Source organism: Anabrus simplex, chromosome 1 (genome assembly GCF_040414725.1).
Source record: "Anabrus simplex isolate iqAnaSimp1 chromosome 1, ASM4041472v1, whole genome shotgun sequence".
In the NCBI taxonomy this organism is placed as follows: Eukaryota; Metazoa; Arthropoda; class Insecta; order Orthoptera; family Tettigoniidae; genus Anabrus; species Anabrus simplex.
The window spans coordinates 577,537,432-577,552,313 of record NC_090265.1 but is presented as its reverse complement, the minus strand read 5'-3'; the positions used below and the strand labels follow the sequence as shown (position 1 = coordinate 577,552,313).

The 14,882-nt window shown below is 39.4% G+C and overlaps 2 protein-coding genes across 3 annotated transcripts in view; one reads left to right on the top strand and one right to left on the bottom strand.

Moving 5' to 3' along the window:
• Psa (puromycin-sensitive aminopeptidase) overlaps positions 1-14,882 on the bottom strand; it is a 165,546-nt gene that overhangs the window by 86,877 nt on the left and 63,787 nt on the right. For both annotated transcript variants that reach the window (XM_067135579.2, XM_067135580.2), the window contains exon 9: positions 5,337-5,608. In XM_067135579.2, coding sequence (XP_066991680.2) covers positions 5,337-5,608 — 272 coding nt within the window. The remainder of the gene's footprint in view (positions 1-5,336; positions 5,609-14,882) is intronic.
• The window catches only part of LOC136857155 (ubiquitin-conjugating enzyme E2 W), a 335,437-nt gene that overhangs the window by 316,662 nt on the left and 3,893 nt on the right, over positions 1-14,882 (top strand). The window lies entirely within an intron of this gene.

The following is a 14,882-nucleotide window of genomic DNA, read 5'->3' as shown; positions in this document are numbered from 1 at the left end:
TGGTGTACGAGTGACCTACAGTGCGTGACCAGGTGAGTCACCCTATATGGATAGGTGTTGGACTTTGTTAATTGGAGCGACCGCTCGTATTGCCTGCCGTACTGGCATATGTGTGTGAGTTCGGGAGTGTGTGCGTGAGTGAGGGGAGCAGAAAGATGATGTACTGGTCAGTTCTGTTTTCGTTTTTAATTTAGTTTCTGTACCTTATTTTTGTTCTTTGTATGGTATTACTTATTTTATCTTGGTCTCTGTCTCGGGTGCTTTCTTGCCCGTGAGGCGGCCATGTTTGTTTACTTTCATTCTTGTGGGCGATGCGCGTGCCCGTGTTTCCGCCTTTGATTTTAATACACTTCTTTGGTCCAGAGACATTCCTCTCTCTGGCGTGATATTGTCTTTCATATTTGTTTTACCTGCCTTTTCTTCTCCATGATGCGGAGAGGTTTTTCGTAGTGATATGGCTATTGTTGTTGTGTGGATAATGAGCAAAAAGAATATATATGCTTGAAAGAAGTCAATCTCGTAAAAAGAACGACGTAACTGGGCCGTGTGAGCTGTATTAATATCTGCACATGATGTAACGAGGTTATTTTGAGGCGGCGAGCTTCTGATAATAGTTATCTGTATCTTGGAGTGTAATAACGCCGTGCTCACATTATAATGTTTTGACATCAATTGAACGAGGTATGCTTATGTTACATTCCTTTTCCCTTTTTAAGTTACTGACATCACTATTTTGCTTATCTGTTTCAATTTTACTTTATCAATAAACCCCCATTTAAGTTTTATTCGGATTTTATTGCTGTAGTATTAGATTGATATCCTTATTCATCAACAATGAGGGACGTTTTCAGCTCAAGGCTGTGTTCTCTTGGCCTTTCCTAGTCGTGGTCCACGCCTCATTTTTCCCCTAGGTGCGTACCATCTTACGTCTCACGTCATCGGTAGGGAAGGGAGTAGTGCACATGTCTTTTAGATATAAATTTTCTCAGCGCCTGACAACCTGTTTCTGCTTCCCAACTTCATCAGCAGAAGGTAGCAAAGAATTACACACTAATTAACAGAACTATTATTGAGAAAGCCTCATTCTTAATGTGGGACAGGAAGGCTGGAAAACATTAGAGAAGCAAAGAAAAAGACAGAATAATAATTATGGGGATTAGCCAGGCGTCTTGTGAAAAACCAGTTAAGTAGATAAATTTCATAATTTGTCCGTATTGAACCAAGATTACAATTTATTAAAATTCGTATCCACCTTATTCAATAGATTAAAATGTTGTTAGGATGAAATTACAACATATATTTTATCAGAACTAGTTTCAACGCCTTATTCTGCGTCATCATCTGCTGAAATACATTCTAGGAAATATTTGGCAAACATACAGTATAAGTTTATCTATATCACATAAAACAAATTTTAAAAACATATTGATGATTTAAAAACATGTAATTAAACTATTTCAAGTCCATATTATCTAAGACTTGCAAGTATTAAACTTTGAATTGATAAAATCCGATGTAAGATTATATTATCGTGGGTTTAACAAAAACAACCACTGAAAACATAATCTTCTTAAAAAACATTAGCTCTGTTTGACACTTTATAAAAAAAATTTCATGTAGAACTGTATTAAAACTAATTCAATAAAATCTTCAAGCTGTTATATTGTAGCAATCGTAGTGAGGTGGAAAATGAGAAGCCGGTGCTTTTAGATGTTAACAATTATCTCATTCCCAGTTCAATGCGGACCTGAAATAATAGGAAACCAGTAAGCTATCGCTTGACCAAAAACTTAAAATTTACGTCTTATAACAAACATTTATGTGACTCACCTCATATGATCGCTGTCCTTGCAAAGCACCGAGTAGCTAAGCGAGCCTTGTTGTGTTAACAAGTGTCCAAGGTTAGTTTGGGTCAAAAGAGGGGAACTAGGGGAAGAAGGAAGGAGCAAACGAGGGGCGGCAACCTGTTGGAGCTCCGGAGGGCGTGATCGTGAAAGGTAACACGTAAAGCTATTGCGCACAATCTGAAATACTGTCCTATTGTCCGGTATGTGTACATATGTACAACATTTTAATGTATTGAATAAGGTGGATACGAATTTTAATAAATTGTGAAAAACCGACAGAAGATATAAAGTACTAGTATCAGAAGGATAGGGAATTCTTGGTATAAGATTGAATCACCTGATACAATGCAAAATGGTCAAAGAAATTACCTGCATAATTAATTGTATAATTCTGACTTACAAAAAATTAAATATATAGAAGACCACATTAGGAAAAATTCAACTTGATCGTCATATGATGTAAAATTATCAGATCAGTTTTCTTATGAACTGTCACGACCATAAGCTTACATATGACACACTGAACACAAGTTTGAAGTAGCCAATGGGTATCTAAAATGTATTCTTCCCATTGCGAGCTAATAATAGTACCTGAAGCAAAATAAATATGAATTAGCTAAAGTCCTAATCACATCTGTATACAATGGCATACCAGAAAGATGAAGAAAATGCTTTCCTTTGCAGCTTTCCAAAGCAAATCATCTTCATTTCCATCCAACACATTTGAGATTCCTGTTTTCTTGACACTGTTCTCAATTATCTCCGAAGAAATCGTCATGAGAAATGGCATTAGCATCATTACGCAACGGTATCACGTATTCCAAAAATTCCTCTTCTATTAGCAGAAACTTGCCAGTTTTCGTGCCACACTTATTGGCAAGTAAATGAAAAACGTGTGTTCGAATCCCTGTCAGGAAATCGTAAAATTTAAGAAATGGGATTTTCACTTCCGGAGGTGCACATTGCCCTAAGGTTCACTCAGCCTACACCAAAAATGAGTACCAGGTTAATTCCTGGGGGCAACGGCAGCTGGGCGTAGAGGTAACCACTCTACCCCATCAAGTGCCTAGGTTACGGATAGTGGAGGCCTTTACCTTCCACCCCTCCAAGGGCCTTCATGGCCTGTACGGAGATGACTTTGCTTTGCTTTTTTATCGTCATTCAATACACTGAAGCTATGTCAAACCTCAAGCAACATTAATTACAGGAAAATGCTATGAAATCAAATTTTAACATGTACACAAGAACCTCGTTTATCTGGATTAAGTGGGACCAGAACTGTTCCGGATTATCGAAAATCTAGATAATAAAAAAACTAAAAAACAAATACAGTACATGTTATATAATCTATTAACATAAGTTGTACAGTAATACATTTTTTCAATTGTACCGAAAATATCAGAGCACTTTTCATACATTTATGACTCTGTTTTATGCACTAAAATTATGTGGGAGTTTTTTCTGTTTTGCGTTTGTATAGTGTTTGCGCACAGTACGATCACAAAGACGTTTTACTCCACGAGTCATTGTTTCTTCTGATGGAGCACCGGTTTCATTTTTGAATTCACCATCAATGAATTAATAGTGGATTGCATTCAGAAGAGCGTGGGTTCGAATCCCACCTCAGCCATCCTGGGAATGGTTTTCAACGGTTTCCCATTCTCAATTCCAGGCAAACACTGGGATGGTACCTTTAATAGACCGTGGCCAAATTACTCCCAATTTCTGTCCTTTACTTTCCTTGGTGGAAATATGTGGAAATTCACTTTCTTTTCTTCAAAATTAACTGGGAGACATTTCACAGTGTTTGCTTTCTTACAAAACTTATTTCATTCTAAAGCATGCGCGAGACATCCATGGCTAACCTTACACACCATAATTTAGGTTTCATCTTACCACAGTTCACCTGCGGCCGCTCATCCAGACTGTCTCTTTTCAGTCACCTATTCATATATCCTGTTCCTGATTTTGAAGAAAAGAGAGTGTATTTCCACATATTTGCTACCACTCTGTACCATAAAAATGAGTATGTATTTTCGCAAATGGGTAATGCAGACTGGATGCCAGTATGTTTTGAAATGCCACTGAGTGTAGGCTACAAGGTTTACAATGTGAGGGAATTCTTTTTAGTCTTATTTTTCTCCTACCACTTGTCCCACACCCTTGCAGTGTTGCGAGTGCAAACTATGTCATGCATGTGTATTTGGTGCTATTTTATAGCTGAATACCCTTTATGATACCAACCCTACATGGAGGGCTGTTATTCACTGTTGCATATTTCTGTAGTGGTTACTTGTGTGGTGTGCTGTGTATAAAGATTACAGTATTGGGACAAACCCCCAGTCCCCGAACCAGGGGAAAAACCATGTTGTTGTTGTTGTTGTTTGAGTCATCATCCAAAGACTGGTTTGATGCAGCCCTCCATGCCACCCTATCCTGTGCTAACCTTTTCATTTCTATGTAACTATCGCATCCTACATTTGCTCTAATCTGCTTGTCATATTCACATGTTGGTCTACCCCTACCATTCTTACCACCTACACTTTCTTCAAAAACCAACTGAACAAGCCCTGGGTGTCCTAGCACGTATCCTATCATTCTCTCTCTGCTTCTCATCAAATTTAGCCAAATCGCTCTCCTCTCACCAATTCGATTCAGTATCTCTTCATTTGTGATTCGATCTATCCATCTCACCTTCAGCATTCTTCTGTAACACCACATTTCAAACGCATCTATTCCCTTTCTTTCCGAGCTAGTTATCATTCATGTTTCACTTCCATACAATGCCATGCTCCAGATGAAGTTTTCAGAAACATCTTCCTAATTCCTATATCAATGTTTGAAGTGAGAAATTTCTTTTCTTAAGGAAGCTCTTGCTTGCTTGTGCTAGTCTGCATTTTATGTCCTTCTTACTTCTGCCATATGCAGTAAAATCCCCGGCTTTGTCAGACCCTAATCATCCAACCAGAGATAAGATGCGATAAATTGCTTCATAATTTTATTATTTATTGTACTGTAGTATTTATGGTATTCAATATAAATATTTAACAAAGCTACACGAACACTTTTTTTAATGTCCTCTCCTAAAATTAGGGTGTGGGGTTTATTCAACGGTGAGAATTATTTGCACATGTACGGTAAATGGCACCTCAAGATAAAGAAATCCAACCCCATATGACAGGGAAAGGCGAGGGAGGAGAAGATGATATTATGCTACGTATTCCAAACATGTTTGGAATATTGAAGATTTCATACATATTTGGAATGCTGATGCTTCCAAACACAAGATAAGTCTCGACTAATATAACTGTAACAAACAAATACTGATATGTTCTTCTGCTTAATACTAAATGTCACCCTAATTATCTATTTTGTTCAACATATTTCCCTCATTATGAATTCATGTTCTTTGGCTTGCACTAATACGTCATAATTAGGTTTCACTGTAAATGGCTTAGAAAGTGGAATATTAAAGAAAAATGTACATACCAGGGCAAAGAGATCATCCAAAAGCCCAAGTCGGTCAAGTGGAGGTAGACTCTTGTCACGAATAGCAGGTACAAATTGTGCAAGCATTTCAGGTGGGTATTGGGTACGATAATAACCGACTGTACCCTGATTTACTTTGACCCAGTCCTTAGGAGCCACATCACTCAATACTACATCTTGTGAACGAGTTTGCAGCATAGTGCTATGCACTGTACCAGTCGGATTCTGGGAAGTACTCAACATGATGGGTATCATCCACAAGCAGCCATTACCTAATGATAAGAAAAAGAAGTTATTGATAAGTATATCTAATAATACACACAATTCCACTGAGAAACAACCTTTATAATGGAAAAATAATAAGTAATATGATCATATTAAGAAATAACTACAAATCTAGTTTTCTAATGGTTTGTAAATATTGCACAGATTTTCAATATTATCCTTTAGATAGCATCTTGATCTAGCCTTGTAAATAAGTGAACAAGAAACAGGAAGAAGGTTGTTATTGATCACAATGACGATGCTTGTTATTTCAAGGGGCCCAACATCTAGGTCGTCGGCCCCTAATGGTACAAAAATGAGACTAAATGCTCTGACAATTTAAAAGTACAAAATTCATTCAATGACCAGAATTCAAGACGTGATTATGAAGAATTTATGGTTGAATATGAATTTAAAACAATCAGTGGATCCGACCCACAATGCCTCGCCTTCCCAGAAACTACACAGTTCATAAAAATTAGGGGAACGTGTTTTTGAACGTATGCTATGCTCCACAAAACAATACCCCACACCCAGGTATATTACCAACTAAACCTTTATTCTTTATCATTGAAGTATACAAAAGAATATAGATGGATTCGCGTTCATTCTAAAAACGCAAACAGAAATGTCCAAGTAGGGGCGAAAACAAAGTGATAACAGTCCTTCAGGGTGGATTTTTATCACAGAGCTTCAGTATGGTGTATGTCCTCCACGAGCATTTATCACAGCTTGCTACGTTGCATGCTCTGTATAAGTCGACGGAGGTCACATTAGGGTATCAGGTCCCATTCTTCAATGAGAGTCTGTTCAAGGTCTTGGAGAGTCTGTGGTGGAACAGGACACCCACGAACACTTCTGTCAAGCCTATACCACACATGCTCGATGAGCTTAATGTCGGGACTCACTGCTGGCCATTCCATTTCTTGAATATCCAGTTCTCACAAGACAGCACTGGTGAAGTGCGCTTCACGAGCCCTGGCATTGTGGTGCATGAGTATGAATTCAAGGCCAATACTGTATGCAGCAACCAACATGAGCTGTAGCAGTATCTGCTCGATGTTCCCCGCAGCGGTAAGATTACCACAGATGACAACAAGATCCGTACATCAATACTGATGCCACCCCACACCATCACAGAACCTTGTCTGAATCGGTCGCCTTCCTGGACAACATTTGGCATGTACTGCTCACCACGACGTCTCCATACACGTTTACGTACATCACGCTGTGTCAGGGGCAATCTGGACTCGTCTGTGAACAACACAGGTCTCTATTGGAGAAGTTACCAGTTGACGTGGGTACAGCCAAACAGAGCTGCACGATGTTGCTGCATTAAACAGGGCACTCAAACAGGACGTCTGGGTCGTAAGAACACTTCTCATAACCTGTTCCTTTACTGTCTGGTCAGACACTGTGATTCCAGTGACCGTCCTTAAGTCTTGTTGCAGTTCTCTGGCAGTTGTTGAATGATGCCGTAGCGCACAGATGGTCAGTCATCCTGTGGGGTTGTCATGCATCCACGAACTTGTCTAACCCTCCTTGTGAACTGGCCTGTCTCACTGTAGTGATTCCACAAGCGTTGAATAACAGAGAAACATTGAGATCCACACCAACACGACGAAAAGTCGATCCTCCTGAATCAAAGTGACGGCCCTTGCAACTTGAACCTCGTTAAGATGTCTCATGGGATGTGCTGGTTGACGTACAATGTACTCAAGTGACTGCAGTAGTCTGTACCTCATGATGACACACGAACGCACCGCTATTCACTTTGTTTTGAGGGGTCACCTGACAGTTTAATGCATGGCTACGCCTACAGATGGGAGTATAACTTCGATTTGACATACTCTGAGTAATTAAGGTCTCAAGGTGTGCTGTACAACCTTTGGAACCCCATCTACCAAATTAACGTTCACATACCATACGTTACAAAGCATGTACCCCTAATTTTTTTGAACTGTGCACATTACTGACCAAGGGACTGCATCCAAAGTACAATCCTGAATCAATGATACTTGTTGTCTAAAGGGGTTCAATATCCAGGTCATTGGTTCCCCATAATGGCACTTACCAATAGTTAAGTAGGACCACGGTATTTCTCAGTTGCGGTACTAATCAAAGATAGCATAAACTTACGGTGTTCCAAAGAGTATGGTACTACTTGTATTGTACATCGTACAGGTAACGTAGTTCTATGGTGTTTCTCACAAAATAGCACCACTCGTAAGCAACGCAAACCCATGTGGACTCGTTACTATCTAATAGCGTTCCTCACATAGCGGGTACAAATCACAGGCAACGCAGAACAACAGTGTCGCTCATATAGTGGTACTAATCACAGGCAACGCCCAGACACGTGGTGTTTCTCACATTATGGTACAAATCAGAGGCAACGTAAGCCCGTGATGTTCCGCATATAGTGGTACTAATCAAGGTACTGGAAACCCACAGTGAACCGCTCTCTGCTGCTACTAATCACAAACCTATTGTGTACCTAACATAGTGGTACTACTCACAAGTAAAGGCGACCCATGGCTTTCCCCGCGTGATGGTACTAATCACAAGTAGTTTCAGGTTTCTAATTCAATCATCCCTTGGCCACCCCGTTTAATCACCTCTTACGACAGGCAGGGGATCCCGCATGTGAATTCTTCATCTACGCTCCCACCCACAGAGTGTAAAGGAAGAAGGAAAAGAAAATTCAGGACAATATGATGAATATTCTATTCATTTTCCACATCAGAAAATACATATCAATATAACGTAATTTTAAGTGAAACTCTTGCAGAACTTCCTACCTCTCACTGTCACTGTTCTACAATGTATGGTGATATACAACATTTTCACACCAGCTGTTCACACCATGACATGTTCTGCAAGAAAACCACTTCAGATAAAGTATCTTATTATGGAACTTCAGATAAGATACCCCTGACTGGGAGCTGAAAATGAAGAAGAAACACCTCCCAGTCCAGAAATATTTATATTTGTCTCAATGTCAATAAACATAAAAAATTGCAGTCCACCTTTGTTCTACTGATGTTTGGGTGATGGCTATTTACAGAAAACAGATGTTGTATGGAACTTCAGATAAGATGGACTTGCCCAAAAATACAGTGTCAGAAAGGTTCTGATAGCTAAGGTACACTTTGACAACAACTAACAAAACTTGCAAATGTCTTCCACAACAAAATATGCTGTTAATAGGATGTATGGTTACCCCTAATGGCCAAACATGCTTCGCAGCGCCGTGGCATGCTCCCTAACAGGTGGTCCAAGAACTCTTGTGGCAGTTGATCCCATTCCTCCGAAAGGGCAATGCGAATGTCTTGGAGGGTCCTTGAGGACGCTGACGGGATGCAATTCACCTCCCCAATGCATCCCAGGCATATTCTATAGGATTCAGATCCGCAGACCTCGCTGGCCATTCCATGCGATGAATGTCTTCCGCAGCTAGAAATTCATCCACCAGAGCAGCACGGTGCGGTCGGGCATAATCGTCCATTAAGAGGAAGTCTGGACCAACCGCACCTTTGAAGAGTCGAACATGTTATCTCAGTACCTCGTCCCTGTATCTCCGAGCGTTAACAGTGTTCCTCGGACCACCCATGAAGATGTACAGGTCCATATGGCCATTTAACATGATGCCGCTCCACACCATGATGCCACCACCACCATACTGGTCCCGTTCCACGGTGTTCCTGTTGCTTTATCGGCTACCCGGTTCTCTCCAGATTAATGTGCGATGGGAATCGTTCCACAAACTGAAGCAGGATTCATCTGTGAAGAGCACATGCCTCCATTAATTCACGGTCCAGTTTCGATGCTGACGGCTCCACAGTGCTGGAGTGAGCAGAACGCACACCGCTGGACGTCGGGCAAACAGCCCTGCTGTTCTGAGCTTCCAGTACACAGTTTGCCGGGAAACGGCAACCCCTGAGGTGCCTGCAAGCTCCACCGTCAATTGTTTCGGAGGTGCACTCCGATTTAGTCGGGCGGTTTTGGCCAGATATCAATCCTGCTGTGGGGTGGTTACCCTTGGTCGACCTGGTACTGGCCTACGACTAACATCTCCTGTGTCTCGAAATCGCCTCCAAAGCCTGGAAATTAGACTTTGAGGCACATTCAAGGATACGGCGACTTTAGTCTGTGTCTGGGCTGCTTCCAGGTGGCCGAGTATTCTACCCTGCAAAATGGGGTCCAAATGGAGTCATTGTGCCATTATGTTGTCACTAAAGTTCGGTTGTTAAGGAAAAGTTAATTTCTTTCCTGCGCTCATTTTACCAGAAATCTGATAAATGACTGAGGATGATGGATCCCGGACCCCGCTTAAAGCAATTTTATGTTGCTTATAAATGCACATGTCAGCCATTTTTGTTGCTTTGGTCACATTTTGCTCATTTTAGTGATATACGGTCATATTTGGTTGTATTTTGAGCATTTTTATTTAAATTGAGGTGACGTTTCTAACAAATACATGTTATCTCCATCGAGTTTCAAATACAGTATTTGCAAATACTGTAGTAGACGTATTTTTCTTTCTTTTTTTTGAAACAGTTAGGTAGCAGGTTTACAGAACATTATTCCGAGAAAGAGATGGGGGCGTGATTATCTCAGTTGTTTAGCTGCTGGCTTCCCACCTGGTAGGCCGAGGTTCTAATCCCGGTCAATCCTGGGTTGAGATGTTCATCTAAAAATCACGTGGCGGCAGGAAGGGCATCCGGTCTTAAACCCCCGGCCAGAACCAAAATGAACCTGGGTGGTTTCAGCGACCCTAGACATAACTAGGACAAGCTGAAGAAAGTTTTGTACTGAGAAAGAGATGCTGTACAAAAGTACGCCGACAGATACAAAAAAAGCATGCTAATACGTTTTTGGGTTCCTTTTTAGGGAAACAGAGTTGAGAACTGGGCCACAGTGCTATAATATTGAATGAATGTATAAAGTTTTAACGCATCTAGTGTAGGTCTGTCAGTATGAATGTGTCTGCTGTATCATCACTAATCACTCTTTGGCAGGTTTAATGTTAGCAGTACTCTAATACTTGCTACCCACCCCTAAAATGCTTAAGTCATATTTTACCTTTCTCAGGTCATATTTAGGTAATTTTTAGGTCATATTTGCTTGCATATTTTGTGCTTCTTTAGGTCATAAACTTTCGAGCCCTAGTTGTCATGTTCACCACGAGGCTACACTCCGCACACTATAACAGGGCAAACGCGACTGAGGGAATATGGGGCGCAGGCACTGACTGTGTTTACCTTGCGGTTACGCCCCTAGTCAAAGCAGGTAACACTCCTTTCCTATACAGAGCGAACACAAAGTTGGTAAGTGCATACAGTATGTCGTGTGATTTGCAGTCTATTTCCTGTTGCCCCACTTACTCGTAACTTATGCTTAACTTTTGGACACTAGTGTAATATTAATAATCAATATTTACAAGACAAAATAAAAATCTATGAGTGTGGTGTTAACAACGTGTACATAAGCAATGTGACATCAACATATTTTTAAGGCTATATACGTTTACAAGTTAATAAGTGCTAGCATCATTACCAGCACTTCATTATGTATTCTTCTGTACTATAGAAGCAGCTACTCAGCAAGAGATGTTTTTAAAGCTGTGGTAAATGGACTGACGGGACTAATATCTTTAATCTTATTTGGAAGCCAACAGTCTACATGTCTCAAGGCAATGGTTTTACTCCTGCGCTCAATAAAAATATTATTTCTTGTTCAGTCTGGTAATTGTGATTGTCAAAATTCTTTCTAAAGTGATCAATATTTTTTTTTCAAGTGTAGAAAGCATTGCATGATGTATATGCTTGGTACTGGGCGTATCCTTAGTCTCTTAAATAATGATCTGCAATGATCTAACCTGTTACGTCTCAATATAATTCTGATAGCTCATTTCTGTACTCGAAAAATAACGTCTAAGATTTGATTTGTAGCAGTCCCAGAGGCCAATAGCATAAGAGATGAGTGAATGGAAATATCCAAAACATGCTATTCTAACATTCTTCACTACAACTATTAGACAAAATCCTCAAGGCAAACAAACAGAACTGAGACTTCTCTATTTTTTTTACTATGACAATCCCATGTTAATTTTTCATCTATATGGACACCTAAAAATTTTGTGGTCAACGTATTTTCTATTGCATTTGCCTTGAATTCCATGTATTGGGTCTTTTTAGGTTCAATGTTAATTTGTTTTTCCTGAACCATGATTCTAACCTAGACAGGACTGCATTTGCTGCATTTTCTATAGACATACGGTCAGGATTATTAATAATTATGTTTGTATCACCAGCATACAGAACTGCAGTTTCTACTTCATTATTGTGAGGAAGATCATTCACATAGATCAAGAAAAGAACAGGCCCCAAAATACTACCTGACAGAATACTTAAGCCTATGTTTTTCACCTGAGAGTGATATGTCTCATTATGCCCTTTACTGTTACAAGGTGTAATTTCAAGAAACTGGGATTGTTTATCCAGGTATGATCTAAACCAGTCATTAACAATTCCTCTAACCCCAGTCTGATATAATTTGTGCAACAATATTTCATGATCAACAGTATCAAATGCCTTTGAAAGATCAAGAAATAGTCTTATCACATTTTCATCATTATCAAGAGCATTTACGACCAACTGTATAAAATGTGATAAAGCAGACAAAGTATTTCTGCCACCTCTGAACCCATGTTGTGCATTATTTAACAAGTTATATTTTATTAAAAATTTAGTAAGCCGATCTTTCAGAGCACATTTTAATATTTTTGAAATAACAGTAAGTATTGATATCATGTAAACACCCACTTTTAAAGACTGGGATAACTTAAGCTATTTTTAAAAGATTAGGAAACTGACCACTAAAAAATGATTCATTGATGAGATAAGTTAAAGGCTGTACCAGATAAGGAGCACATTTTTTTAACGAGTTTCGTGGGAATTTCATCTACACCTGTGGAAGTTTTATTTTTCAAAGACTGTATGATTTTAAGAACTTCCCATTCTGTTACTGGAGTTAGTTGCATAGAGTTCTGCATAAAGTTTGGGAGTTCTGGTAATACATCTGATTTATTTGCATTTTCAAGTTTATATGGTAGGGATAGAAAGAAATCATTTATATACCGTATAATCTCGAATACCACCCGCACTGTTTTTTTCAAAAATATCGCTTCCAAAATTCGGTGAGGGTCTTATTTAAAATTTTGGGAAATTTATCTATCCGAATGCGCGTAAATCGGGTATCACTGTCAGTGCAGCTTGGCAACAAATCTCTCCGCTCTCAGTATATGCTACTTCCATGCTTGGCGTCAATCTCACACACATTCTCGAAGTATCAATATGAATTCCACAAGGCGTTTGCGAACTTTTACTGCGAGTGAGAAACTGAAAGTAGTTCAGAAAGCCAAAATTATTGGAAATCATGTCGCCGGTAGTAAATACGATATTGGCGAGTTGTGTATTCGCAATTGGAGAAAGAAGAAAATTGTGCTATTAACATGTAGTGGTGATTGTAGAGCTTTTTGTGGAGTGAGTGTACAGTTTCCAGAAATTGAAAAAAAACTTTACAAATATGTGACAGAAAGGTGAGAACTGGGATATGGTGTGTCAACCGAAATGTGTCAGCTAAAGGCATTAGAGATTGCAAAGGAACTTTCATCGGAAGGGTTTAAGGCAAGCCGAGGATGGTTTCGTAATTTTTATAAAAGAAATGGGTTGAGCGTACGAAGGTGTACCTCAATTTCACAGCATCTTCCTGGTGCCTACGATGAGAAGTTATTGTCGTTTCAACGTCACATAATTCGGTGTTAAAAATTAAATAACTGGAAAGGAGGTTCAACCTATTCAATACTCAAAAGAAAGAAACGTAGCAATCACATTTCTATTTAAATGGGACCGGTTTCGACCTTAGTCTAGGTCATCATCAGCCATAAAAAAACATGTAAAATGTTTATGAATGTTGGAGGTCAGTTTCACACTCTGTTAGGCACAAAGACACGACACCACATTCTGTCCTGCACAAAGTCACAACACTACCAATCAACATGCGAAGATCAAAAAGGCTTGAATTTGCAGACGAACAGATCTGTAGTAGAAAGCCGCCAGCTCCCGGTGACCAGCGCGGCACACTCAAGGTCACGCGCTGCGGCCAAACACCAAAGTAGAGTGGAGAACGTTTCGAAGGTCCAGAACCTGTCACGGCTGCGGGAAGCCAAGTACGTATATAAAAATATACAACGCCAATTAGTACAACCGAATGAGCACCCGTACTCCAGTTAAGTTCTTGGTAAACAGTTGACTTGAAAAAACAATTGTAGAGAGAAGAAAAAAATGTAGTAAAAAGCGCAATATCGGAAAACAAATGAAAACTTATATGCACAGTGCGCTATTTTTTAAAAAGAAAAATTTTTAGGCTTTTTTCAAGTTTCTTTAATTACTGCAAGTTTTTTGGAAAATGTACTTCAAATTGTGTTAAAAAATGCTTTAAAATGTTCTATAGATTTAGATTTGTTGAACCTCACAGGTTTTCACCCAATACATGGTTCAAATTTGGTATAGCCTGAACGACATACAAAAAAAACATCCAAATAAAATAAACTGACAAAGGGTAATCATTCCCCATATGCACTGCCATATGGCCATGATCAACCCTTATTAGTGATCCATAGACCTTGGCAAGCAATGGGCATAAACGATCAAAAAAACAGGGTAAATAAACAAATAATAATAATAATAATAATAATAATAATAATAATAATAATAATAATAATCAAGGAAAAGGAAACACGATTCTCCTTGGACATGCCATGAGGTCCTTCGGATACTCCGGAAATGTGACCTCCAAAATGCAGGTCACCACAGTAGTCATCTTCCACCCCTCATGGCATGTCTAATGTCAGCGACTTTCTCGTCCCTCCTGTCTCGTCACGCAAACCTTTGCACATTTCATTCCTCACTTGACCCACTCTGTCTAGCTGAGTCAAAACTTATATCACCAGCCGCTTATGTTGCAATTTAATCCTTACACTACTACATACTGTTACAGTTATCATATCTCATCATGCTAAATCTCATTTAAATACCCAACCATTCTCCATATTTGCCATTACCAACTCCATAAAATAAACACAATCACACTTCCATATAAACAAGCACCACTCATCAAAGCTCCTCCCTCTCAGCACTTAAATGACACCACTTCTCCATAAACATTTCAACGTATTCCCTCCATACAGATAACGTTATATCACTAACATACTCTCTC